Genomic DNA, 27,872 nt, shown 5'->3' with positions numbered 1-27,872 from the left:
CAGTCTGTACAGTTTGAGATTGGGGCCTAAGTATCTTTAAGAGCTTTCTCTTGAACAGCTAGAAGGTTTTCCTATCAGTGCTAGCAATGAAGGTTAGATATGTAGGACAGAAGCAATTTATGGGGAAGTGAAATGATTGATCCCCTTCCCAGCACACAATATAAGTTTGTGTTTTTTAAAATGACCTCCCTCATCCATACAACACTGGCACTGCTTGCTCTGTCTGTAGTTAATGATTATCAGTGGCAGATTATTTGACTATTACCCTGTATTTCAGGTCTTGTGTTTATAAGAATGATCAAGCAGCAAAAGATAACCCAAGTAAAAGCCTCCAGGAAGAGGAGCCCTGCCCAAGGTTTGCCCATCAGCTGGTATACGATGAGCTGCACAAGGTATGGATGTTAACTTCTGTGCTAGATTTCAGTCCTGTAATGGTTCCGGCTAAGTCTGAAGGTCTACTTAAAAAAGAAAAAAAATCTGATCCTATGTTTCTGAGATAAAACAGAGGCTGATGTTATGAGGTAGTGCAGTATGCACGGCTTCATCTAGAAAGGATTCTGTTGCTAAAGACAGTGAATAAACTTGTATGTTAAATTGATTTATCGTGAAGCAGCTTGATATCTTGTTCCTTTAATAGGCATTATAGATCTAAGGTAGGTGGCAAAAGTGGAGCTGATGGGCAGAAATGAAGCAGACAGTATTGCTGTGAGGTTGGCTCATCGCCATTCTTAAAAGCAAAGCCTGAAGAGACTAAGGCCTTGCAGGCAGTGCTCTGTCTTGATCTACTTGGATTATAGAGGATAGTGCATACTGGTTTTTCAGAGCAATTGCTTATTAAAAATGTGGGTGGTTTCAGTCCCTTTCTTGTAACATACCTATCCTGTGGCCATTGTGGTCCTTAGCTAAACAACTTTAAGAACCTTAATTTGGGTGCCCAAACCTTTAAATGGGAAATCTGAATTTTTTACTGCAGGAAGAACTCACATTCTCTCTGGAAAAACTACATTTAAGCTTGTGCCTTAAATGCTCCTACAGAGTAGACAAGTGGTAAGGTAGCAGTATCTGGTGCAGTCACTGAAATGTCGCAGACTACACCAGGATCATGAATTCTCCAAGGGACCACTGTGGGGGCTGGACCGTGGCTGTTAACATCAATTCAGTCCATCTGAAGAGCTCTTCTCTATGACCGCGTCTAAAGTTGTATCTTTTTAGAAGTCTTTCAGTGACTTTTTGTGGGCTTCCCTGATATAAATGAGGAGTCTCCTATATAGAACCTAAAATAGTGCATTTTGAGAGGATATGTCCAAGATATGGAGAAGGACGGCTTGTTACTTTTTTAATTTAAATTTCAGCATTTTAAGATCCCTCTCTGGAATATTGGGAATTCAGCCGTTCAGAGTTTGCAGGGGCAAGGGTGTTTTTTGAAAATAACGCAGTAAACAGGAAAACAAGTAATATTTTATATGTCCATTGTCCTCGGATTTTGAATTTGCTTTGAGACCCCAGTATTGGGTTTAAAGGAAACGTTTTGAAGTTAGTGTGAAAGATTTTCAATAAAATGGCTATATTTTTTTCAATACTTGCCTCTAGTCTGGGCAAAAATGAGCTTTGAATGGAGGCGTGTTCATACTTGTCACTAGGACTTTTGTTGTATTATGGGACAATAAATATAAGTCTGTTGTTCAGAGGCCATTTGAGTGGGTCTCTCAAGACACCTGGGTCAAATCGGGAGAAGCTAGGGCCTAAGAGGCCTCTGTAGACCCATTCTTATTTGTAGAAGTAGCTTCTGCCACCTTTGCCCCAAGAGCCATCTGCTGAACGGGGGCCAGCCAGCCAGCAGTCCACCTTTTTCATCTTTAGCTTCTATACTTGCTTGATTGCTGGGGATCTGTTCTCCATGAGAAGAACTTGACTCCCGCAAACTTAAATAGAGGGTTGTTCATGTTACCAGAGTAGGACCATGATGCTTTTCCAGGGGTGAGGGCCCCTAGAATATTTTCTGCTGGAACAGGACACGTTGGAGGTCTGAGTAGTGCTTTTTAAAGTTGTTAATCTGTCAGGATGAATAAAGCAGTTGTGGATTGGGGCACTGGGGTGTTGGCCGAAGAATTGTTTAATTGCAGCTTTCTTTGCATACAACATTTTGTGCCTCCAAGAAGGTTGAAGCAGTTACCACGTACTTCCAAGATCAGGGCCATAGGCGGAGGTGTACAGTACTTATGCCATAATTTGACTCTTTCACACCCTGGTGTTTTGCCTTCGGGAGATGATTTTCTGCTACACCATTAGGGTTTTCAGGATTAAATTGCCATCTGTTCTGAGTGACTGGTCACTTCACCATCTAATTCATCTCATGTTGGTCTTTCTGACCAGTAGGGCCTGAAGAATCTAATAAGTAAGATTTTTGTTTGGTGGGAAAATACAGTACTGCTTTGAATATCTTAGTTCTGTCCTGCCAATATTACATACATTTTGAGGGACTGTCGTGCTAATTTATGTGGCTTTTTTTTTCCCCAGCAGGAAGTTGGCTTTGAGAACATGCAATATTGTGATAGTTCAGAGGCGTTATCACTATGCTAAAACCATGAGCAGCTTGAAGAAAAACTCTTATATCAGTTTGGCTGATCTTTACACTAGTAATACAAAGAACAGAACTGTGTATAGTTGAATACGTCTCAAGAGATAATGGCTTACTAAACTTACAGTCAGTGTATAACATGAGCAAAATCAATTCTTTGAATTGCTTCTTGTTTATATAGGTTCATTATTTGTTTGGAGGGAACCCTGGCAAGTCCTGCTCTCCAAAGATGAGGTTAGATGACTTCTGGTCTCTGAAGCTCTGTCGGCCTTCAAAGGAATACCTGCTGAGACACTGCAAATACCTCATACGGAAACACAGGTATAGGAGAACAGGAGGCTCTTTGGAAACAAGTCATTGCAAACCTTGGGCTTTGCTACATCTATTAGGAGAGTTTGACCATAGTCTTCACTATTTTTATGAAGATTTGCCATTATCCTGGACATGTAATAGGTCATAAGTTTCCCAGTAATCTTCCACTTGTGCCTTGTTTTAGTGTACAATTTTGTATGCTTCCTGGAGCATTTAGATTGAAAACATCTAGCTATTTATTTTTAAATAAATTAAATTGGTGTTCTGGTAAGGATGGGCAAATCCACTACTTGATTAATAGACAAGGACTGGAAGTTCCTTACTTGCAAATGAATGCATAAAAGCATAGGAGCTTCCAGCTGCTGGGTCAGGCCATAGGTCCATCCAGCCAAGTGTCCTGGCTCATAGTAGCAAAATGTGGGTGCCGAGAGGGAGGGTGTTTAATGCCTACTGCTGGATCTTTTCTCCATGAATACACTCCATTGCTTTTTGAAGCACTTGTTGTCTTAGCCACCAAAAAAAGTTTGGTCATTCTTCTCTCTCAGGGCCTCATGAATCTTGCCTTGTATTGCATAGTGGAATAGCTTCAGCAGGAGGGTTGAAGAGTGCCCCCCTCCCAGCCTGCCCTTCAGGTCTGAGTGGTGTGGATTTGTGCCCTCTCAAACTGTGTAGGGCAAAGGACTTGGATCTCCTGCTTTCTGGGCACATGCTGTACTAGCTAAGTTGGCATGTGCTTCGTAGGTACGTGCTCTAATGCCTAAGAGGGCATCAGCACTGTTGAAGGAAGTGGCCACAATTTCGTCTTGAGGTGTTACCTGATCTGTCAGTATGGTAGGAGAATGACGTATTCTGCCTAGCTCCTGAACCGTGATCTGGGAGGCACCTAGAAAATGTTCAGCAGGTGCCTAGTGAGTTTACTCACGTTTAGGGCTAGAGGGGGAGGTTGCACCTCTTCTGGACTGGGGGCCCTCCGATCTTCTGAAGTCCTGCTTTAGGTACCTATTGTTAGGGGCCACTGTAGTTCAGACTTCAGGGGGTTTCAGGGGAAGGCTTGAAATGTAGTGTTTCCCCTGAAGCCCTGGAAAACAGATATGGCTGGAAATGACCTGAAACTGGGGGAGGGGGAGAGCAGGGAAAAAGGTTAAAAAGAGAGAAAAAACCCAGCCTCCCCTTCCCCCAAAAACAACTCCCCTCCCAAAACCTTAACTGAACCATCATGGAGAAGAGAGGCAGTAGGGCCCTGGAAACACTGTGAAAGCCCCACATGTTTCCAGGAGCAACCTAGTGTAGGTTGAGCCTCTGTTGGGGCTCAGCCAATCAGGTTGTTTGCTTCCCCACTTTGGCGGAGAGTTTAAAAGCCCTGCCCAGAGCGGAGCAGGTAAGTACCTTCCTGCCCTAGGGGCTGCAGGCACAAGCATGCTGGGTGTTTGTCCCCACAGCCAGGCATAGGGTGCAGGGTGCTCCCCACTGCAGGGGCTTCCCCCCACCCTGCATGACTCTCCCAAGACCTGCTGCTGTCTGGGAGGGAGAGGAACTTCCCCTTCCTCTGTCTGCACGGCAGGTTCCCTTAGCCAGCCAGAGGCATGGGAGAGTCCGCCCTGAGAAACACCTGACATTGGTTCCAGCGAGCCTGCAGGGAGCCCACTTCTCCCCCTGCCGGAGCCTAAATTATGATGCTCCCTGCCTATTGCACATGGTCTTTAGTCCCACATGACATTTAAAAAAAAAGGGAAAAAAGTCAGCACTGCACACAATCAGTTTTAAGTGACTCTAAAAGCAATTACAAAAGGGGATCAAGAGGTTACTAGAGAGGTCCAGCTGAGATCTGTTCCTGATCCATTCTCTTCAACATTTTCATCTCTGGAGAAAGTCATTGGTGCTTGTATTTAACACCTACCAATTTGACAAACATTGGAGGTGCATAATGGAGCAATAATATAAACATAGCTTGATTTATTTAAAATGGACTAATCTAAGTAATCCAACCAAAAGCATGGTCATATCTAGGTGTGCTATTCTCAGTGACTTTGTGTGCTGAATCAGGAATGAATATCTTTCTAAAAAACATGAGGCAAGGATTTTGTATGACATCTTTTATTTGACCAGCTATGCAGTTGAGAGCTGTTAGACAAGCGTTGAGGCTTCAAGTACGCCCTCCTTTTTAAAAGGTGTTGCATAGCTCAACAGAAGTTATGCTCTTTAGTGCATACATTAACTGGGTGAGGTTGTACTACCCGTTTTATGCAGCGGATCAGATTAGATGGGAACACAGGACTGGAAAAGACCTTCCCAATGGTAGTCCAGCTACTCATATCACAAACCCATTCATAAATGTATCAGACTATTTTAAAATTAGCTATTTGCTTGCTCCTGTTATGATTGCAAGGCTGCCCTAGAACTTCTGTTTCTTAGTTATAGCCTTCTAATTGCGAATTTAAACTTATTCATGGCCTGTTCATTCCCACTTGTGTTCTTGTGCCAGTATTATTTTTAGCTTTTTGTGGCTTTTCACCCTCTCCAGCACTTACTGAGACTTAATCATAGCCCCACTCAGGCTTTGTTTCTAGGTTAAGCAGGTCACTCTTTTAGCTTCCTGTCATAAAGGTAGGCTCTTCATTCCTCCCAGTCACTCTAGCAACCCTTCAAATTTGAATTTATTCCAGCTCTCGGTTTGAGGTCTCACAAGTACTTTGTGTAATGGTATTAAAAGCCCTCTCCCTCCCCTGGAAGGTCTTTGCAGATGCAGTCCTCTTTCATGGCTGGATTCCATTGGTGCCCTTGTCGTTGAGAGCTGACATGCATCAAGGTCTTGCTACTTTTCATGTCCAACTAAAATACCCCTAGTTTATAGCAGATAGTCTTACCAGTCCATAAGTGCATGGCTACACGTTTGAATTTCCTTCTGGCTTTAAATCTTCATCTGATATGGAACAGCGACTTGCTTGGGGGAACCTGCACTTTGAAGTGTGAGCAAGAGAAAATGGCAATAAGGAGAATCGGAAATGTTTAAAGAACCATTCTGCTTGCTGTGCATATCAAACAAGGCACTAGTTGTACAACAGGAGTCCTCCCCCCTCCCCAAGCTGATTTTCCAACAGTTCAATTTTGTAGTACAGAAAGGAGTATTTCTGTGCCCCAAACTGGGCTAATGCCGTGAATAGCAACCCCCTCCTTCCCTCTCCCCAACAAGAAAACAACCAAAAACAAAACCCCATGAATATCTATTGAGTTAACTGGTGGTAGGAATTAGTTCACACCACTGCTGCTGTTCAGCTAGGAACTTGTTAATGTTTAGAACAAGGCAGTGGTGATGGATTCTGCTGTAAACCCTATGAAGGATATTCGAAAGTGAGCTAGAAAATTCCTGGACTCAACTGAATCATCTTTAGAAAGACCCTAAAATTATAAATCCTGCGTGTTCACTGGCTGTTCTCCTTGTTGTTGTTGTTATCTGTCTTGGATGAATGCCTTAAATTAGACGTGGTTCTGCTTTTCAGTCTGAGATTCTCTAATTCCTTCTCCTCTGGGGCAACAATGTGAAAACAGGATTTTCAGGATCCTGTCGGTGGTTGTTTAGGGAGGATTGTTGAATGCCTCTTTTGACGGTTATGTTTTGAGTTCTGAGAGGGTGTTGTCACCTTCAGCCACACACTAGAGGGGAAAAAATAGTTATCATATTTATGCTCGAGTCTAGGGCAGCTGATGTTTGAAGGCTTACAAGTTGTCCAAACTAGGTTACCTGCTGCTTTGCTGTAAACTGACTCAGGCCCCCTCTCCATGTTACATGCGTCACACTGTTACTGGGTGACTTGTGCAATTCATTTAGACTGGCTACGCATGCAAATTAACTCTCTCTCCATAAAGTTATTGCTGGAAAATGTGTAATGACTTCATAGCTGGTTGCTATCCAGCTTTAATTTGCACATGTAGCAGGGTCTGCCCTTATAGTTGGGACTCCCAGTCTCAGGGATGCACCGTGCACAGCCGGACCAGGGAGCCCTGCACCTGCCTCAGTCCTGTAGCTGTGGGCGCTGGGTCTTGGCAGCGCCACCGGAGGGCACTCTGGGTGGTGTGCTGGGACCCAGAGTTCACAACTGCAGCACTCTGAGTCCTGGCGGCTGGGGGGCGGTGCCACGGCTGCAAGTCCCATTACCTACAGGACTGCTGGTGCAGAGGAAGCCTGGGATGGCAATAAGGCACAGCAGGATCTGATGCTGGATCCAGCAGTCGCGCTTCCTGCCGTGCATCAGCAGCAGCAGCAATCCCTTACAGTCGAAGATAATCGTTTTCCATGATAGTCTTAACCAGGGGCGGGCAATTATTTTGGCTAGAGGGCCACTTCACGAATTTTGGTGAGCCATCAAGGGCCAAATGGGTAGCCCTACCCCTTGACAGTTGCCCTGCCCCCTGTTTGCCATCTCGTGGCCAGAAGTCCCTCCCTTTGCCCCCGGAAGAGTTCTTTTTGGAAGAGGGTAGCATGGCCTTGAACTGGAAGTTGCACTCTGTCACATGGTCTGTGTTGGGGTAGGCGATGTTTTCTGGCCGGAGTGCTGAAAAGCCCACAATGTCTACCTTGTAGGGTGCTGGAGTGCCGGCATGCCAAAAAAACAAAACTGGGCCAGGGAGTACATGGCAGGACGCACTGCATATTAATATAGTTAATAATCATAAAAGTTTCTTTTTTGGTGGTAAACACCAGGTTTTATAAAAATTCTAAACCTGGTGACAATAAATAAAACTTCATAGAGGGGGGAGGAAGGGGGTGGCATCGTGGGTAGGCTAGCCAGGCCCTTGGGAAGGTGGCAGCCAGAGGAGGGGGCAGGGCCGGAAGGGGAATGGGGGCTGCCCCAGAGCTGTGCAGACTCGGGCCAAAGCTGGGCCCCCAGTGGCACCCAATGTGGAGCCGGGCCTGGCCCACACAGCTCCATGGGATGGGGCACAGCTGCCCTACTTGCAAGAGGATGCCGCCTGGTAGAGGCAAGACACTGGGTTTGGGGGGCTCCTGGCCATGGCAGGAGTCTCCAAGGCTCTGGGAACAGCTGCACAAAGCCACGCACTTACCTCTGCCAGCCTGGCCTGTCCAGTCCCAAGTGGCACATGGCTCAGCAGGTGCTGACTTGGCCGGGCCCCTCACATCCCAAGCAACACCCAGGGAAGCAGTGGCAGGGTCAGCTTTGCTGCATGCTGCTTGGGACAGAACGGGCATGGCCGGGTCAGCATCGGCGAGCAGAAGCCGCAGCTGAGCCACGTGCCACTTCCTCGCGTGTTCTTCGACACAGGCTCAGCCATGGCTTTGCCCCTGTGGTGCCAACCAGGCTAGACCCAGCCCATCCCGACCTGTCCCGAGCGGTGCGGGGAAGGGGCATGTGGCTCCGCTGGTTCAGCCACTGCTTCTCCTTGCCGGTCCGACCCAGCCTGCCCCATCCCGAGCGGCACGCGGCAAAGCCGGCCCAGCTGCTGCTTCCCCATGTGCCGCTCGGGACAGCGGGGCCTGGCCGGGGGGTCACTGGCAAAGAGAAGCAGTGGCTGAGCTGCGTGCCTCTTGGGGCTGGCTGGGACAGGTCAGCGGAAGTAAGGGAGGGCACGGCTGAGCTGCGTGCCGCTCCGGCTGGGCCAGGCTGGTGCTGAGCAGCACTTGGCTCAGCTGGCTAAGCCTCCTCTTCTTGCCGATGCCGACTCGGCCAGGCCTGTCCCATTCCAACCTGTCCTGAGCGGCATGCAGCAAAGCTGGGAAACACTTCCTCCATTTGGGGCAGTCCCTTGAGAGAGCTTGGCAGGACCTGGACTGCCCCCACAGGACAGGTACAGCCATGCATGTGTGGTATGGCAGGAAGCACGATTTGTGTGGATCATGCATCAGATCCTATCCCACCTTTACATGCATGTCCAGAAGGGCTCTAAAAGCCCATAGCTGCAGTCTCCAGTTACCTTGCAGCCTCTTTTTATCTTTGCTCCCAACCTGTGTAAGCTTTATCAGGCTGGGCTGGTAGCTCTATTTTTGTTAATCCTGTTTATTGTTGGTGGGGGGGTGGGGAATATTCTGTAGTAGTCACATGAAAGTAGGGCAGTAAGGATGGGGTGGGGAGGCATTCACCCAATAAAAATACCAGTTTTGCTGTTGGCATTGCACTATTGGGCATGGCTATGTTTTATTTAGAGGTAGCGTCAGGCTCCGTTACTGGGAGATGGCTATATATAGGGACTGGAACCACCCCTTGTACAAATGTTTTCAAAATGTTTGTGTTGTGCAGCCAAAGTTTCAGCACCACTTCTTACTAAAAACGTATTTCCTAATGACACAGAGAAAGTCCTGTTCATGTTTGTAGACACTGGGGCACACTAAAGTGTGTGCACTTGTTTGTACGTAGTACAGCCCGCTGTCTGATGCGGGTTTTGCTGCAAGTCGAGCTGGTATGTAGACATCACTTGTGTCAGGTAAATCTGGTGCTGTCAAGAGGACCACAGTCCATCTCCCAGTCTTATCATCTGCTAGTTTTCTTCCAGATCCTTGGCCACATAACTCTTCTAAAAACACGTGGAAACACTTTAATGTCAGGAGATAATTGAAGGCACTGTGGATTGATTTAAATCACAGCATTTACATTAACAAGCAAGTCACCATGATTTAAAACGTGAACGATTAATTTTATTTTGCAGTATATTTTCTATTCATCTCAAGAAGCTGGCTTTCTCATTGTGTCAAACACAAAAAACATGTGAACTTGCAACTAAATTCAGGGCCTTACACTAAACTGAGCATTTTTTTTGCTAGCCAGAAAGGTACACTTTTGCTCTTTACATTAGTTAAGCGCTTATATGGTTTAGTCCTTGTTTATTCAGACTGTTAATTTTATGGTTAAAAAAAAAAGGAAACATATTTTTTTTTTCACTGGATTAATGAATTTTGCTATATAGTTAGATGCTGGACAAACTTCTGGGCAGTAAACACTCTTCATTTGATCTGGAAAAGAAGCAGCTACCAAGTTCAAGGTAGAACAGGCGCCTTCCTTTAATCATGTGGATTTCCCTACTTGAAAGGAACCACTAAATCCATAACTTACTGAACGCAGAAAACCTGCAAGCTTTATAAAGACATTAGTTTTGTGATGCATTTTGTAACTTGCCTCGTGTTTCCCCTTCTCTTAACTTTTTTTTTGCTTTGTAGGTGGTAACTGCCCAATTTACCATCAACTAATCAAACTCATTAACATGTTCAGGTCCAAGAGCGAGAGTTGTTCTGACTTGTTTGGAAACGAAGGAATTAAAATGCCAGATGTCACGCATTTTCCATATTTCAGGGGTGTAGGTTGTAGCCGCACTGGTCTAAGGACATAGGCAGACAAGGATCTTTGGGTAAATCCGGTATCTTTTATTAGACCAACTCAAATAGTTGGGAAAAAATTCTTCTTTGCAAGCTCTTGGGTACAGACCCCCTTCCTCCAGCTGAGGAAGCATTTGCGGTCCGTCTGTGCTCTTCCTGGAAGGAAGAAAATTCCTGAATGTCAGTCAAGCTTCTGGGCAAAAGCTAGAAATAAAGATTCTGGGTGAATCTTACTTAATCTGAATTAAATTCTTAATTTTGGCTCTTGCCCAGAAGCTTCTGAAATCAAGAATTAAGCCAGAAATCGCTTCCAGCAATACAGGTTGATCCAGTGGAAGAGAGAGCCTCACCTCACAAGTCTTGCCTCTCCCATCTTCGCTACAATTTTGGTCCCCATGACTGTTTAGCTTGGGATTTTTAGAACTGGTATATTTCATTTGAATTCTCTCTTTTCAAAGAAAAAAAAAAAGGAAACAATTTCCTTCTCTTTCAATTCCCATTGCTGTCTCACCTTTGAGTGAACTTCTTGGCTGGAACCAGTCAAACGGAAATGGGGGAGATCTTTCGGCATCTGTAGAAGAGTTGACTGCTGCTATCAAGCACTGGTTTAGCACTTGGAACGAGAACTTGTTTTACCAGTGACTCCGTGAATTCAGTGGCCCCTATGGTGAAAACTTCAGAAGGAAATATTTACTGCTGGAATATTTTAAAAGATTATAGCAAGTTTTGACATTATACATTTTGCCATAGTTTCAAGTTTAAATAGCTGCCTTTGTTTGTTTTGTTTTTTTTTAAAAAAGGATGTACATAAATCTATTTGAATTCTTCCTAGTCAAAGGAGTCACTTTAAACAAAGACTTAGGAAACTTTCTAGCATAGCACGATAGTAGGAGTAAGGTCCAGGCAGCTGTATTAGGTAAATACCAAATTGCACTTGTTTGAGTAATCTGCTCTGACTCCATGTTGAGAGTCTTTAAACTCAGGAATATTGGCATGTGTGTAATCACTGCCACCTGCTGTGGACTGTCTGATCCTCTTCGGTGCGGATCACTTGAAGAATGAAACCTTGTTTGCTATTAATGCTGTGATGTTGTCTCTTAATTTTAGAAAGCCCTTTGTTTTTTGGGTTTTTTTTTTTTTTTTTTGAAGCGGAGTGCCCCAAGTTTGTTCTTTCCTGTGATTTCCATAGTGAGCATGGTAGACAATAACTCTTAATACTTGGGATGCAGAAAAAAACTAGTTGTTTCCTGTGTAGTTCATTTATTTGTCTGAGAACAGTTGTTTTGGAGCTACGTCGCAGTGTACAAAATTGGAGTGGGTCTTTTTTTTACATTTGGACTGGAAGGGACCTCGGAAGATCGAGTCCAGCCCCCATCCCCGGGGCAGGCAGTCAGCCGGGGTCATAGGATCCCAGCAAGATAAGCATCCAATTTGCTCTTGAAGGTGTTCAGTGTAGGTGCTTGAACCACCTCCTGGTGTTGAGTTTAGGTGCTTGAGCCACCTCCGATGGCAGGCTGTTCTGGACCTTGGGGGCTTGGACGGTAAAGAAATTCTTCCTTATGTCCAGCCCGAAACGGTCTCACAGTAGTTTATGACTGTTTGACCTTGTCATCCCTTGGGGCTCTCTGGTGAACAGTCGTTCCCCCAGATCCTGGTGGTCACCCCTGATAAACTTATAGGTGGCCATCAGATCACCCCTGAGCCTGCGCTTTTCCAGGCTAAAGAGTCCATGGCTCTCAGCCTGTCATCGTAAGGTCCGTTTTCCTGACCTCTGATCATGCGCGTGGCTCTCCTCTGGACTCTCTCAAGCTTCTCCACATCCTTTCTGAATTGTGGAGCCCAAAACCGAATGCAGTACTCCAGCTGCGGCCTCACCAAGGCCAAGTACAAGGGGAGAATGACGTCCCAGGATTTGCTTGAAAAGCATCTATGGATGCAAGCCAGCGTTTTGGTCTCTTTAGTAGCCGCAGCATCTCATTGCAGGCTCATGTTCATCTTGTGGTAAGTGATGACCCCCAAGTCTCTTTCTTCCGTAGCGCTAGCCAGCGTAGCACTGCCGAGCCTATAAGGAAGCTGCAGGTTTTTTTTCCCAAGGTGGAGAGCCTTTTATTTTTCGGTGTTAAACACCATGAGGTTCTCATCCACCCATTTGCTGAGCCTCTCCAGGTCAGCCTGGATCACCCGCCTATCTTCTGGTGTGGATGCTTTGCCCCAAAGTTTGGTGTCATCAGCGAACTTGGCCAGTCCGCTCCTGACTCCAATGTCCACATCATTGATGAAAATGTTGAACAATATGGGTCCAAAGACAGTTTAGGGGACCCCACTGGTCACAGGACACCACGATGAGTGACTGCCATCAATTACTGCCCCATGGGTCTGACCACGGAGCCAATTTCCCAGCCAGCAGTTCATGGTGGACCCAAGGCCACAATTGACCAGTTTTGCCAAGAGGTGATCATGGGATACCAGATCGAAGGCTGTTTTGAAGTCAGGATATATGACATCACTCTCTTCTTCCTTGTCCAGGTGATAGGTCACTTGGTCGTAGAAGGAAATGAGATTGGTCAAGCAAGACCTACCTGCAACAAACCCATACTGGCTGTTCATTAGGATGTTGGCGTCTGCCAGTCCATTATCCTAGCTAGGTCCATTCACCTAGCTTGAAGTGAAAACGAATCCTTTCTGTGATCTGAGGAGTCTGTGTAATACGTAGAATCGGTCCTCAAAGCCGGACTGACTGATCTGAATCTATTCACTTGTCTTTGGGCGGACGAACTTGCAGTTGTGGGTTTAGTTATTCTCTTTAATCATTGATGGTTCCTGAAGACGACATTTCAAGAGCTTGCAGCCTGTGGGTGTCGAAGGCGTGCCTATGGAGCAACATCACCTGGCCCCCAGTGCTAGCCTTGGCAAGAGTCCATGGCTTCTGCTTCAGTCAATCCGGGATTGTGCCATCTGCTCTGGCCAGTCTGGGACAAGAGCCATACCATTCACACCTGCTTTGGCTGGTCTGGCATGTACACGGCACCTGCTCCAGCCAGTCTGCAGCAGGTGCTGTGTGCAGACCAGGCGTGATACCGGTGCAGTCTTGGACCAGCCAGACCAGAACAGTCACTGGTTTTGGTATGCAGGAGGAAAGGGGAGTATCTGTGGGCCCCGTCTGTCCTGTAGGGTCAACCCTGAGCCATTCACCCACCACACATGGCCACATGAGTTTGACACCCATGTTGTAGCCCTCTGCTTTTATCCCTGGAGGAATAAGATGACACAAGGGGGAAAAAAAGTTTTTGAAAGAGGCAAGATGAGTTCTCCTTCTGTTTCTAGCCTGCTAGTAGGCAGAGACGACTTCTGCTCTTTAGGCTAGGGTGCCAAAAAATCTTCGGTGTTTGACGTACATTGTACAAGTGCCCTGGGCAAGTCATTTTAAGACTCAGTGCCTCAGTTTATCTATCTGTAAAATGGAGAAACTGCAAATTTACAACTCATGTCCCTGACCGTTTGCAAAATACTTTGCACTAGTATAACTTCAGTGCATCACAAAGTCGTTTGTTCCCTTTGCTAACAGAAATTAGTGCCTGGCATTATTTCCCCTGCCCTTCCCCTTTCAACTATTCTAAGGTTGAACTCTGCTCTTAGGCTCAGACGCTTAACAGACAGGGACCGAGCTGTCTTTAAAGAAATGTATGGAAGGATTAGGTGCTCATTTATCATTTTCCACTTTGCAGGTTTGAAGAAAAGGCCCAAACTGACCCACTCAGCGCACTGAAATATCTACAGAACGACTTGTATGTAACAGTGGATCATTCGGACCCTGAGGAAACAAAAGAGGTAATAGTGAAAACTTCCTCCTCCTCTTTTTTTTTTTTTTTTTTTTTTTTTTGGAAACAGGGCGAGTAAAAGGTCAAGTGGAACTTTTACAACTTCTGCTTCCCTTAATGCCGTTTAAACAAAACTTGGAATAATGGTTTGAAGTATCTTTTGAGAACTGCTTTATCATGGTTGTACTACTACAGATATTTGTCGTTTAAAAAAGAAAAAAAATCACGCCATGTGAAAGATTTTGTTTTGATATCTATAATAGTCCAGGCTAATGGCACGGGCCTGTAGTTGTGCTGCGTACTCTGAATAGGCATCTTTCATAGCAGCTTCTAGTTTGTTGGCATTTAAATAGTTCCAAAGTTTAAAAAAAAAAAATTAAATTCTTCTCCAAAACATAGATTGATTTCAGCAGGTTGTGTGTATATCCGTTGTCCGCTGAGGCTTAAAGCCCACGTGTTTTTATGGCCTTAGACTGTTTTGTTTCAGTGTGCAGTCTTTGATAAGTTTTAGGAATTTGTTTCCGCTTCCTGTTTTGTTCCCTAGCACAACACACATCATCCTATAAAAGGAGTTGAGGAAGTTGAGTTGTCTGAGATGATTTACAGAGCTTTTGAGATATCAGATACATTTTTGGATTGTTTGCTATTGGAATTTATACCTAGCACTTTACACCTTCAGAGTTATATTGGTATTTTTTTTTGTATCAAATGCTGCATACCAGCTTTAACCCTCCTCACCCTAGCTGGATAGAGACAGGAAACTGAGACAGTGATCTTGATTGCCTACTCGCGCTGTGCGAGTCAGGAGTAACTCTTCTGACATGATTGGATAGGTACTGTTATAAATCAGGGTTGACAAGTGGCTCAGCGACTAAATGCCTTGCCCATATTACCGAAGTCATTGTCAAAGCTGCAGGTATACTGGGCGCCTGCATCAGGCTCCTTAGTTTGCTTGTTAGCTTGTATCATTGCTTTAAAGAGATATTGTCCAAGGGCCTAAATAGGTGTTAACACTTTGATATCCAAGATACTGATGTAAACTGTTACAATTATGCATGCATGATTCCTGTGGGTATAGCAAAAGCTTTCCAACTTTTTGACCCTACGTGAAGCAGGGTTATATTAGTTAGGGTAGTTCAGCAAACTTAAATTTGCTACAGGACCATGCAGATGTGAGAGTTAGCTTATAACAGCTGGCTCCCTAGCCATCCCCTTTTAAAGCAGCTAAAATGTACATTTATTAATAATAGCCCCTAAGAAGTTTTGATTCTATAAGGCTTTTTCCTTGAAGGACACACACAGTATCATGTTATGATTATAGGGTTTCAGGATCTCACAGTAGCAGTAGTTTATTTGCTTTGGGATCTTGGCCATGATTACGTGTGTTGGGTTTTATCGCGGGTTGTAGTTGAACGTCGATAACTTTGCTGATGTGGGCTGTGTAGCCAAAATGCAGTCATATAAACTTCTACATTGTGAACTTCAGACTAAGATGGCCCTATCTTCCACAGCTTTCTTGCTGCTTGGCATGTGAGACAAGAGTTTTCCACTACTGTTTTTCAAACCAGGCAGTAGCTGTTGTTTTACCTTCTGTATAGTTTGTCAAGGATCCTACAGTATCCACAGGTACACAGTAAACAAATGGTTTTCAATCAGTCTGCCTGTCTAGGATGAGAGCTGACTTGATTTGTGCTGCGATCTGAACCCATGATTTCAGGGGAGGGCTTTAAGCAATGCATAGGATGCCCAAGCATTCTCTCTGGCTTTCCGAGGAGACCAGCATTGATTTCATTACACACAGTTTGCTACAGTAAAGGCACCATAACAGTGAACACTGTCTTTTGTGAGAGCTTCCAGCCCTCTCTATTTGTCATTTGTTGCATAAGCTGTCAGGCAGACCTCACAGAGTGAATGAATGTAATCTGCGGCATTTCTCTTTGACTAATGCCTGTTAAAATTCTCTGACCTCTTTCCTACTCATTTCTCTATGCCGGATCAACACTTCCTGTTCAGCAGCAGAATTGCAGCTCTGCTCTAATAAACTCCTGAAATCCTTTAGGAACTGCTGCCTTTTCAACCTTGTTGTGTTCAGATAGCTGTAGTTTGCACAGCTTTTTATAGTGCCAGCGAAATTGCTTCATGCCATGTACTGCCCTGGTACTGACTGGGTATATTTCCATTTGACGTCAGCTTCCTTTCCAGTTACTGATCTCTGAGTCTGCTTCTGGCTCTCAGATCCAGACGTCGTCTTCACATGGGGTGTTTTCCTGCTCCTCAAAGCTCTGACTCAGTCTTGAGGGTTCAGTTTAAAATTGCAGGCAACAGTTTCAGTGCGTCTCCCAGCACAGACACCTGCATGCTCCCTGGTTCCATTTATAAGGATGATACAATTTTAGGTGATATTAAGGGTAGTGCATCCCTCTGCTCTATACCATGCATGCCTGGCAGCTGCTGTGTGTGGCATGTGATCTCTGGGCACTGAGTAAAGGGAGGTGGGGAGCCAGGCTTCATGGCAGGATGCTGCTGTGAGAGGACGTGTTAGGGGTCACTGCCAAGAGCCAGGTTAACAGAACCAGCCTGATGATTTGTACCCAAAAACTTGCAAAGAAGAATTTTTCCAACTATCTAATAAAAGATATTGGATTTCCCTAAAAAACCTTGTCTGCCTATGTTCTTAGACCAACACAGATCAGTGATGCTTGGGGAAGCAGGGCTTACTTTACAGCCTGTTTTCCAGGGAAGTTTGCAGCACCCCCCCCCCCCAAGTAGGAGTAATTGGTTTCTCTCGAGAGCTCTCAAAACCATCAGCCGTCTCTGCTTCCATTCCCCATCATCCTGTGTTGCTTGGAGACGGCACTTGCTGCGCACAGTTTGGCAGAGCAGAAAGCTGCGTCAGTTCATCCCCGATAGATCGCGGTAGGATTTGGGGCCAGTCGTGTTTGTGCCAACCCAGCAAGCTGTGGTTTTACAAGGGCTGCTGGGGGAGAGTGGTGCAAGGTGAAAATCTGCACAGGAGGATTGCACAATAGGCAGAGTAATGGCATTATTTTTAACTGTGCTTCATGCAAGTCTCTTCAGCTGTTAGTGCTCAGTACCAAAGAAAACAGACAAACTGTTCTCAAGAAACTTACTTTGGCTCTGACTTAATCTGTTTAACGTACCATGAACGAGGGATCGCAAAGCACCCTGAGCTATTTTATCCTCTTCTGTAAATTTAAACCAAGTTTATTTGGTTAGTCCCTAATTCTTTAAACTAGTTTTAATGGTTTTTTAATGGGATTTGCAGAACTCGGGGGGGGGGGAAGGGGCGGCCTCTTGCAAGTCTTGGTCCTCTTGTCTCTCACCAGTGTGGCAGCTTTTAGATGATGTTGGAGGAAATGTGTCTTTATTGACTTGGAAGCATAACTGTTCTGGTGCTTACTGTCCTGGGACAGTATACGAGGAGTCTAGAAGGTCTCCCTGGCAAATGGGCATCCGTCAGTGTTTTTTGTAGGACGTTCATGACCCAGCATATCAGAGACTGGAATTTGCTCTTGTTGCTTTAAGAAGTATATATGCCTATGCCATTTTAACAGCATGAATACATGCTTTGCTCATATATGTACTCAAATACAAGATGACCCCCCCCCCCCAGTAATTGGATTCTGTATATGGACTATGTATACATTTGTTATAATTTTCCAGGTATAGAATCTAATTTATTGGAGGTTTGCCTTGAATTTGTCTCCCTCCCACTACTACAGTAGAGAAAATAAATTGGGGGGGGGCAGGGAGAGGCTTCTTTGTCGTCCCCCGCCCCCAATTTCTTCCCTCTGCAGCCCTTTCTTTCCCTTCTGCTGGACTTTGCTCTCTCTCTAAGCATATGAAAACAAAGAGCAGAACTGAACACACCGACCTTGAAATAACCATGCCTATTGTAATTTGCATATAGGCAAGCTATTACGGTTGCCCACAGATTAGGGATGTAAAATCAGTTAAAGGATTAATCGGCCAATATAGTGATAACCGATTAGCTTACCAGTTGTCCTGTAGATCAGGGTGGGTGCAGTCTGGCAGGGAAGTGGGGAAGGGAAGCCACGCAAGGCCCCAGCAGGAATTGGAAGGCAACAGGGCAGCCAGGAGGGAGGGAAGAGCAAGCAGGTGGGGGCAGGGGAGAGAGAAGAGGACCAGTACATATAGGGTAAGCGGAAAACAGCAAGCTGCCTTATGACTCATCAATTAAGCAATTAGCTGGTGCTTCACAGGGGCTTCCTCCCTTCCAGCCCAGAGCTTCATGTGGACTGTATTTGTCTTCCAGGCTTGCCTTCTCCCTAGCTCCCCACAGTCAAAGGGCCCCTGGGAGCTAGGAGCAGTTCCCAGCAGCAGCTGAGTTGCTGTGTTATGGGTTAATTGTTTAACCAGTATAATTAGAGGAGGTTAAATTAATATTTTAAAACAATATTTACATGCCTACCATAGACCGATGCAGACAAGATTCGATGGATAAATCCGATATTTAACTCAAATAGCTGGAAAAATTCTTTTTTGCAAGCTTTCAGGTATAAATACCCAGCAAAAAGGAATTTTTCCATCCATTTGAGTTGGTCTAATAAAAGATATCGTATTTATTGTAAAAGCCTTGTCTGCCTATGTCCTTAGACCAACATGGCTACAACTTGTACCCCTGTACCAGAAACCTTGTTCATCCAGAATTGATGCATTTTACCTTTTTGAAACTGCTGCAAGTTTTAGCCCACTTCAGGGAAGGCAAGGCCACACTAATCACATGTGACAGGCTGAGAGAGGAGGCCAGCAGTGGGATTCTGGGTGAACTTGAAGCCCTGTGTTTGATGTTTCCCAGACATCTAAAGCTGGTGAAAAAATAGGAATGATTGGAAGTGGGAAAGAAAGGCTCAGCACAGCTATGGAAGTGAAGAGGAAATTGAAATGTATTTGGTGTAGTGGCTCACCATGACCTGACGAAGAGTTGGCACTGAAGGAGGCTGAGCACTATGGGCACTACCATGTCTTATTCAGACAGGTGGAACTAATGTGTTCTTGTCACAGGTTCGTATATGTTTGTGCATTGTGCACCGTTCTAATATATTAAAGTCTGTCTGTCTGTCTGTCTGTCTGTCACAGTCTTGGAACACTCTGGTTACTGAAACAACCAATCATAGTGCTCCAAGAGTGTTACGGACAGGAGGTGGCAGCATGGCAGGGCGCTGCCATGATGGTGGGGACAGAGTGAGGGGGGCAAGTCTTGCCCCCCCCCTTCCCTACCCAGAGTTTCATAGTTTGTAGGGTAGGAAGGGGCCCGAGCAGATCATCAAGTCCGACCCCCTGCCATGGCAGGAAAGAGTACTGGGGTCAAACGACCCCAGCAAGGTGATTGTCAAGCCTCCTCTTAAAGACCCCCAGGGTAGGAGCCAGCACCACTTCGCTTGGAAGTTGGTTCCAGATCATAGCCGCCCTGACGGTGAAGTCGCGCCTCCTGATGTCTAGTCTGAAACTACCTTCTGCCAGCTTGTGACCGTTATTTCTAGTCATTCCTGGTCATGCTCGGGGGAACAGGGACTCCCCCAACGCCTGCTGGTCCCCCCTGACTAGTCTGTAACAGCCCACTAGATCCCCCTCAGCCTTCTCTTGTGGAGGCTGAACAGGTTCAGGTCCCGTTGCCTCTCCTCGTAGGGCCTGCCTGCTGCCCTGCCCTGCCCTGCTGTCCCCAGATCATGCGGGTGGCCCTCTGGACGCTCTCTATGTTGTCCACATCCCTCTTGAAGTGCGGTGCCCAGAACTGGACGCAGTATTATCTCCTTGGACCTGCTCGAGATGCATCTGTGGATACATGACAAGGTGCGGTTGGCCTTCCTGATCGCATCCCCGCACTGCCGGCCCATGTTCGTCTTGGCATCAGTGATGATTCCCAGATCCTTTTCTGCCTCTGCACTGAGGAGAAGGGAGTTCCCCAGCCTGTAGGTATGGTGCTGGCTCTTCCTCCCCAGGTGTAGCACCTTGCACTTGTCAGTGTTGAATCCCATCCTGTTCCTACCCCTGTAACCTGTCTAGGTCCGATTGCAGCCTATTCTTCCCTTCTACCATGCACATCCCCCCACATCTTAGTGTCATCAGCAAATTTGAGTAGGGTGCTTTTTACCCCCTCGTCCAAGTCGCTGATGAAGATGTTGAGCAGTGCGGGCCCAAGGACCGAGCCCTGCGGGACCCCACTGCCCACATCCCTCCGGGTCGAACATGACCCATCCACCACCGCTCTCTGGGTGCGGCCCTCCAGCCAGGTGCTGACACATCTGACTGTGTGGGTATCGACACCACAGTCCCCCAGTTTCTTAATGAGAAGGGGGTGAGACATGGTGTCAAAGGCTTTCCGAAAGTCCAGGAAGACGATGTCCACTGCTACCCCTACGTCTAAAGGATTTGGTGACCTGGTCGTAGACGCCACCAGGTTGGTCTGACAGGACCTGCCACTAATGAACCCACAGGTGCCAGGATAACTCTCTCCAAAAGCTTGCCCAGGATCGAGGTAAGTCTAACTGGCCTATAGTTCCCTGGGTCCTCCTTCCTCCCCTTTTTGAAGATGGGAACGACACTGGCCTTCTTCTAGTCCTCCGGCACCACACCAGAGCACCACGGGTGCTCGTACAGCCATGCCAGGGGTCCTGCAGTGACCGCAGCCAATTCCCTCAGCACCCGGGGGTGGAGATTGTCCAGACCAGCTGATTTAAATACATGCAGTCCCTCCAGACATTCCCTGACTAGATCCTCCTTGACCCTTGGCCTGGGTGCGCCTCCCCTGGGGCCTGAGGGGGGCCCGGTGGGGGGCTGATCAGGAAAATGGAGGCAAAGAAGTCATTAAATAGGTTAGCTAGTGGAGGTGGCTGTGGCGCAGGGTGCTGGCAGACGGGAATGGAGGGGACGTCGGGGCAAGTCTCACCGCCCTGCTCCTGGGAGGCGGGGGCGGGGGGCAGGGTAGAGTTACTAACCTTCCCCACCCCTGTCATTCTTCACTGGCAATTCACTAGTGTGTTTATAGTCATGCTGAATTTTGCCTGCATTTAATCAGCATCATAGTTGGTTTCCATTACTGATCACATGCTGCTTTTGGCAGTAATTTAATGAAAGACCGAGTGTATCTGGGAGGGGCTTTTTTTCCCCCATGCTGGGGGCGGGGAGTGCTGGGAAATAACCATTTGAGTAAATATGGTATATCCTGAAACAGAAACTGAAAGTCCCCAGCATGGTAAAAATAACAACTAAATATGAGCTTTTATACGACACTATTGGAAGAAAAACCTAACATTATTAACAGTGATCACATGTAAAACTGCAGCGGCATCATGTCCTTGAGCTGTAGCTACTACGCTTAGAGCATCGTAGCTCCTGAAAGGTTAATGGAAGGCTAGAGCAAATGCAAAGGACAGAAAAATACCTACTGATGAATGGAGGCCAGACGCCATCAAGTGCAAGAACTCAAGTGGCAATGCATAGTAACTCTGTAAATAGGTTTGAGCTAGAAGTATAAATTCCAGGTAAGTTAGTCTCAGAAGAGAGGAGGAAGAGGAGCAGTAGTCTAGAATCTTTTTAGGCTCGAGGCACCCCTTGAAAAATGCCAGCTCTTGGCTTTCACTCAGGCTCTGACTACAGAAAAACCGTAGAACAATTCTTTTGCTGTAGAGAACTTGGGAAGCCCACAATGGGTCTGAATGTTTTTAACGCTGTGAATTCCCGTTTGAAATCTGTGCTCTTATCTTGTTCGTCATGTTTGTACACCTAACGCTGCTAACGTTGCGTGGCAGCCCTGAAAAGATCTCCAGGCATCTTGGTTGAGAATCGGTAGTGTAGGGAAACTTTCCTGTGGGACTTACAGGGGTGTGTTGAATTGCAGGGTAAATGGAGGTACTGCCCACAACACTTGCCTTGCATTTTGTAGGGGCTTCTGATTTTGAGTTGCTAATAATTATGCCAAACTTCAGATCTTTTAGCCCTTAGCATACCACCGGAAGGGATCATAGGATAATAGGTCCTGCTCAGGACAGGATCATCCCTGCCTAAATCATCCCAGCCACATGTCTGTCTGGCCTGCTCTTAAAAATTTCCAAGGATGTAAATTCCCTAGGCTCATCAGGGATTTGCCTAAGACTTCATCTTTTGGAAAACTTCAGTCAGAGCAGTGCAGTTATTTCTGAGGCCAAGGCTAGGGTAAACCATCACATGAACACATTAAATTCAGATTGCCCTTGGTTTGGAAATCTCTAGCTCCTACATGTGCTAGAGCAGGGGTGGCCAGTCTGTAGCACAAGTGCCATGGGCAGCTTCTGCATGGCACATAGAGAAGAGGACAGGCAGCAAAGCAGCAGATGGGAGAGGAAGCAAAAAGTGAAGCAGCAAATTGGGCAGAGAGCCCAGGGCAAAAGCTAGAGCAGCAGATTGGGTTGGGGAGCAGAAAGCAGAGCAGCAGAGTTGGGCAGGGGGCAGGAGTGGACGTCAGGGGAGGGTGTGGGGCTATTTCGGCCCCTACTGCTTTGGAGCAAGGAACCAACATTTGACAGGGCCGTTGCCGTTGTCAGGGACATGCCTTTTTTTTTTTTTCTCTCCTCATGAAAATCTGCCCAAATTTGGTCAAGAAGCATTTGAAAACACAATCAGTTTGCACATGTGCAGACTTCTGAGATTCTCCATGCTACAAGCCAAGGATCTGTCTTGGCTGTGAACGTTTGCTGGAGCCTCCTCACCCCGCCCTCCCAATCCCTCCATATGTGACTTGACCATTTATACGCCATCTCTGCAAAGCAACGAAGCGTGTCCTTTCAGTCCCGAGCTGCAAGCCAGAGCTTGACTTTCCCAGTATTGGTGGCTCCAGGCCCAGGGCCCTTGTTGGCTCATGGTCCTCTGCTGGCAAGGTGGGGAGAGCTGTATGTTTCAAATGCAGAGAAGACAAAGACCAGGTGAAAGAGAGACAGGGATAGACTGGGACTGGATTGTATGAGTGAAGGGGAGAGTCCCAGGGGAGGAGACTGGGGCAGTAGCTGGAAGTCGTTTGGCTGGGATGGGAAATGCTGATATTCAGTGAGACGTTGGGGGTCCAGAGGTTGAGACTCTCCAGACTAAGAGATTGTATTAGGATCAAAATTAGTGGGGGAAAAGGGTGGTGGCACAGGGGAGATGACTAAGCATGGGGTGGCAAGGCAGTGGAACTGGGACAGAGTCAGGACTGGGGCAGGGCTTGGTTGGAGAGGGAGACTTGCAACTGGGGGTCTCGAAAGAGCAGGGGAAAGAGACTGATTGCAGGATGATTGAGACCTGAGGAACTGGGGCTGATGGGGGACAGTTTGCTGGAGAAGGGAAGGTAGAGTGGGGCTGCTATACAAGGAGACTCGACAGTAAGTGTGGGAAAGAGGAGAGAGATCGAGGTGGGTGCAGGGCCTGGCTGGATGAGGAGACAGATGAGGAAGCCAGAGGTGTGGAGACCGGAGACAGGTAGGCAGTGAGAAGGGGACTGGGAAAGATGGGGCAGAGGTGGACCAGAAGAGGTCAAGTCTTCGAGGAAGAGGAAGGATGCTGCTAGGACACGCTGCTTTCTGGAGTCAGGAACGGACCTCAGGGCTCCTGGGCCTCAGTCTTCCTCTGCTCTCCAGAAATGACTGCCCCGCCCCCCCCCCGGCAAAGTGTCCTTTCATGCCCTTCTGCTACAAGCCTCATAGAGGGCCACAGCCCAGTATTGTATCAGTTACTCTGTTAACTCGAGTGGCAGACGCATTAAGCGCTAAATTTCTAATAATTGCACTTTCTATTGGCCAAGAAACATGAGGCAGTGGCTGCTTTTAGCTGCTAGCCACCATTCAAAGAATCTGGATGTGAAAGTGGGCGTTATTAGTCTTTAAGACGGCTGGAACTTTTTTAAAAACCCACTTGCATTTCCCCTTGTGAATCTCAGTTTTCCCACTTGAGATTTTTAACAAACTCCCAAATGCTTGGGTTGCGGAGACCACCCCAAAGTTTATCTCCATTGGCAAGCTGCTTGGTTGAATAGTCCCAGAGACTTGTATGCCACGTTCATACCTCCAGTGGGGTCACTGCAAGACGTGATGAGGCAGTTTGATGGAGATGACCATGGCCTTTTCCTGTGACGTGCCGCCTTTGTGGATAAGTAGAATCTGAGCTCTTGCAATATTCACACCAAACTTGCTTAAATGCATTTAAATGCCAAGGAAAAAGCAAGCAGCTGATGACCCATCTGAAATTGTGTCCTGTTACACTGGCAGGGAATGTAATTGCAAAATCCTGCACGACTGCCCCTATTAATTAAGAGAACCGGTGTTTCATACATCTAAATGACAACAGCACTAAGTAAACCCAGTCCAGGGCACCTTTAATGTTATTTGAGGTTTTAAGAAAGTATTGTGCATCTCCTGTAAGCAGTGGGGTAACTCTGGTTTCTTTTTCTTCACAGTTTCAGCTTCTTGCTTCAGCATTGTTCAAATCTGGCTCAGATTTCACTACTCTTGGTGAGTATTATAATGAACCTGAGAAATGAATTGTGCTAGCCGCTTACTGCATTTAGGTTAATTATTGTTGCGTTTCTGCTTCTGCAGTTGAAGTCAAGTATTTATAGGCCACATCCAAGTGGTAGGTCTCTTAATCTCTACGTGTACGAAGCACTGTTAGATACTGTAGAAGGAATGTTTCTGATCACCACTGCTCACTGCCTCAAGCCCGCTTTGAAAAACATCAGTCACCAGTGGTTTTAAATGCACGTCTCCGTGGATCATTTTTCAGCTCCTGTAACATCAGATGCTATCCTGTTTATCCAGATTTGCAGAAGCCTTGCTCAAAATAATGTAACTCATGTCACTTTGGAATCCAGCAACATGGTTACGAGTCTGTTTGCTGTGAGCATTGTTGAATGCCTCGAGAACAGTTTGGTTCAGTCTGTTCTTTGTAACACTGGCTCTTTGGGCAGGATGTCAAGAATGAGGAAAACAATAGTGTGTACTTCCGGAAAGAGGCACTCTGAACCAAACCCGTAAGATAAAAACCTCTTGAAGCCAGACGTTCATTTTTCCCCGTTTTGATGCTACAACATAAAAAGATGAATTGGCCTCTATACCACAGTGATGCTCAGAAATGATCCCCTCTAATATTTTTCTAGTAACTGTGCCACAGAATGAAGTATTCTTCTAAAGAGGATGTGTTTGACACGTGAAAGAACCAACATATGGCATCTTAGCAAATCGTTTTCCTTTTTGTGCTTTTTTTATCTTTTTTTCAAACAAAATATTTCAGTTTTAAAGTCTCTTCATTGTCCATTAAGACTGTTTAGATGCCCTCTGACTTGTTAATTGGGTAACACTGTATTCCAGTATCCTTCATTAAATAGTTAAGAAAAAACCATATTTATTCACATACTACATGCACCTTCTCCTAAAAAATAAGCCTTCCAAAATTGAGGAGTGTCTTAAGCAAGGAAGCTGAATATTCTGCCCCAAACAGAATCGGAGAGCAGCTGTAAGATGGCTGTTGCTTCTTTTCATTTTCTTCTCTCCAGCAGCTTTGTGGAGGGAAGGGTGAAGTCCAGCAGGAGCAGAGCCAGGGGGGTTGCAGTTGTGTGGGCATGTCCCACACAACTGATTTGATCTCCGCTTCATCCAAAGTCTAAATCCATCTGTCCAGCAGCCGTGGCATTTCTATTCCGACAGTGCTGATGGAGACAATTGCCTTCATTGCTCATTATAATCTACCTGGTTCCTGCTCTTCACTCCACGGATTTTAATGACCCTTTCTCCTGTTGAATGGTCTTGATGTTCCACTAATCAAGCTGTCCTTTTGCTCTCTGTTAGCTACTCATGGTCTCTTCCATTTAACAGTCGTGCAGAAAGTGTTTAGCTCTTTTCAAAACCCTAGATCTGCGCATACAGACCAGTCTTCAGCAGCAATGGGTAATTGAGGAATGGAACAGGATCATGATAGTGTGACATTTTGGGTGTGGGCTGAGCCCTGATGAATGGAGCAGTGGTTGGGGAATCATTTTGGTTACAACTGGATGCAAGGATATGCACCTTTTTTTTTTAAAAGGAAAAAAGAGGATTAAGGACTACAAATTCTAATGTGTATACCAGGGGGGCATTTTTGTGCTTGGTTTATGTAATCTTTAAAATTAACTGTCTTGTTCCCCCCCACCCCCTCTTTCTTTCCTTCCCCAGGATTTTCAGACGTTGACCATACATACGCGCAAAGAACTCAGCTCTTTGATACACTAGTAAATTTCTTTCCTGACAACATGACGCCTCCTAAGGGCAACCTGGTAGACCTCATCACACTGTAGCAGAGCAATCACTGGACACATGGAAAAGGAAAAAGCATCCATTTTCAGTATTTTAATTTTTTTACTGCATTGATGGACTGCTGGGCTGAAGTAATATAGCAACCCCTGGGTCTTTGAAAGGGGCTTTCTATTTGTTTCAGTGAATCCCTGAGGTTTTCCCTTGTTGGATTAGGCTAATAAAATGTAACTGATCTACTTCCAACTAAATATATTTATTTTTTTTTTTCTGACTTTGACTTTCAAGAGTTAGCAAATGGAAAGAGAAGAAGAAGAAAAATCAGTCATGCAGTCATCCTCTTCGCTTGTAAAGGAAAACATGGAAATTTTACAGGCTCTTTGCAGCTCACTACAGTTGGTTTCACTTTGGGTTTCTTGGCTCTTTTGCCCCTGCTTATTGTAACTAGTCCCAACATCTTGCTTTGCCCTACTAGCTTCATTCGCCACAATTGTGTAACTTGGCCGCAGGATGCTGGTGTATGTTAAGGTAATGTCCGTCTTTCCTGACTTGCGTTTTGTAATTGCAGTGTACCATGTGAAGAGGAAACATATGTTACAATGTTGCCATCCTTTTTTATAGTTTGAGAAACCGATTGATGCTCGTGTGTAATTTGGATTGGATATAAAGCGTGAACAAAAATATTTAGTTGGTGCTGCTGTAAAAGCCTGGCTTCCGTTCTCCGAAGCTGCCTATTTAGAGCTGGTAGTCAAGTCTGAACCTCAGAGAAACCTTTAGAGAGTGAGGGCAGGAGGTGCCTGCAGAAGCCTGTTTCAGGGGTAGTTTTATGTCTGTATCTCTCCTGTGATGCGCTGAGGAGAAACTTTTGCAGGTTCCTTTTCGAGTTCTGCAGAATCGGGTCTTCCATATCCTCTGTGCACAGGCTGAAAATCTGCAGCCCTCTGTTTCGGGCACCCCGCTTTCTGAGGCAGATGATATCTAGATTTACAAACCTGTTAGCTCACCGCATAGATTTGTGAGTGTGTAACTCAGCGAGGCTTGTTCCAACCGCTTGTCTTTGTCCTATGTAGCACAGCTCATTCAACTTTTAAATGCATCTTCAACCTATCGTTTAAATGCAGGGGAAGAGAGTTTTTTTTTTTTTTTTTTTTTGGCAGAAACAATTCCATTAAAAATAAGCTGATACATATGTATGGGAAGTTGGACTTTATTTCCTCCCTTGCAGAAAACATCCTTTAGGGCTAAAGATCTGGTGCCACACAAGGTCAGTAGTGTGTGGTGAAGGACACATGTGCCTAGCACTAGCAAATACTAGAGTGCCAGCAAGCACGTAGAATAAATGGGGTGTTGAAAGTTATATGAAGACCGCACAGCTTCATGTCTAGAGAGCCAAAACTTCACAGGGCAGGATACTTGCATTCCCTACGGCTGACTACTGTTGAACTCGCCAGAAGTCTTGTGTGTGTGCAAGAGATGGATTGGACTCTTTAAATAAAAAGAAACGATAATGAAGTATATTTTTTTCAAAGCTCTAGTGTCTGTGTGCTTTCATTCAAATCAGTTCTCCC

The 27,872-nt window shown here is 45.9% G+C and overlaps 1 protein-coding gene across 2 annotated transcripts in view; it reads left to right on the top strand.

The window, feature by feature from the left end:
* MKLN1 (muskelin 1) overlaps positions 1-27,457 on the top strand; it is a 124,350-nt gene extending 96,893 nt beyond the window's left edge. For both annotated transcript variants that reach the window (XM_090041556.1, XM_090041557.1), the window contains 5 exons: positions 278-392; positions 2,760-2,899; positions 13,937-14,039; positions 24,477-24,531; positions 26,227-27,457. In XM_090041556.1, the coding sequence (XP_089897682.1) occupies positions 278-392; positions 2,760-2,899; positions 13,937-14,039; positions 24,477-24,531; positions 26,227-26,348 (535 nt within the window). In that variant the 3' untranslated portion in view covers positions 26,349-27,457. The remainder of the gene's footprint in view (positions 1-277; positions 393-2,759; positions 2,900-13,936; positions 14,040-24,476; positions 24,532-26,226) is intronic.
* The last annotated feature ends 415 nt before the right edge of the window (positions 27,458-27,872 follow it).

Source organism: Crocodylus siamensis, chromosome 4 (assembly GCF_052110815.1).
Source record: "Crocodylus siamensis isolate JL-2025a chromosome 4, ASM5211081v1, whole genome shotgun sequence".
NCBI classification, from domain to species: Eukaryota; Metazoa; Chordata; order Crocodylia; family Crocodylidae; genus Crocodylus; species Crocodylus siamensis.
The sequence above is the reverse complement of the archived record's forward strand: the minus strand, read 5'-3'. Positions and strand labels throughout refer to the sequence as shown.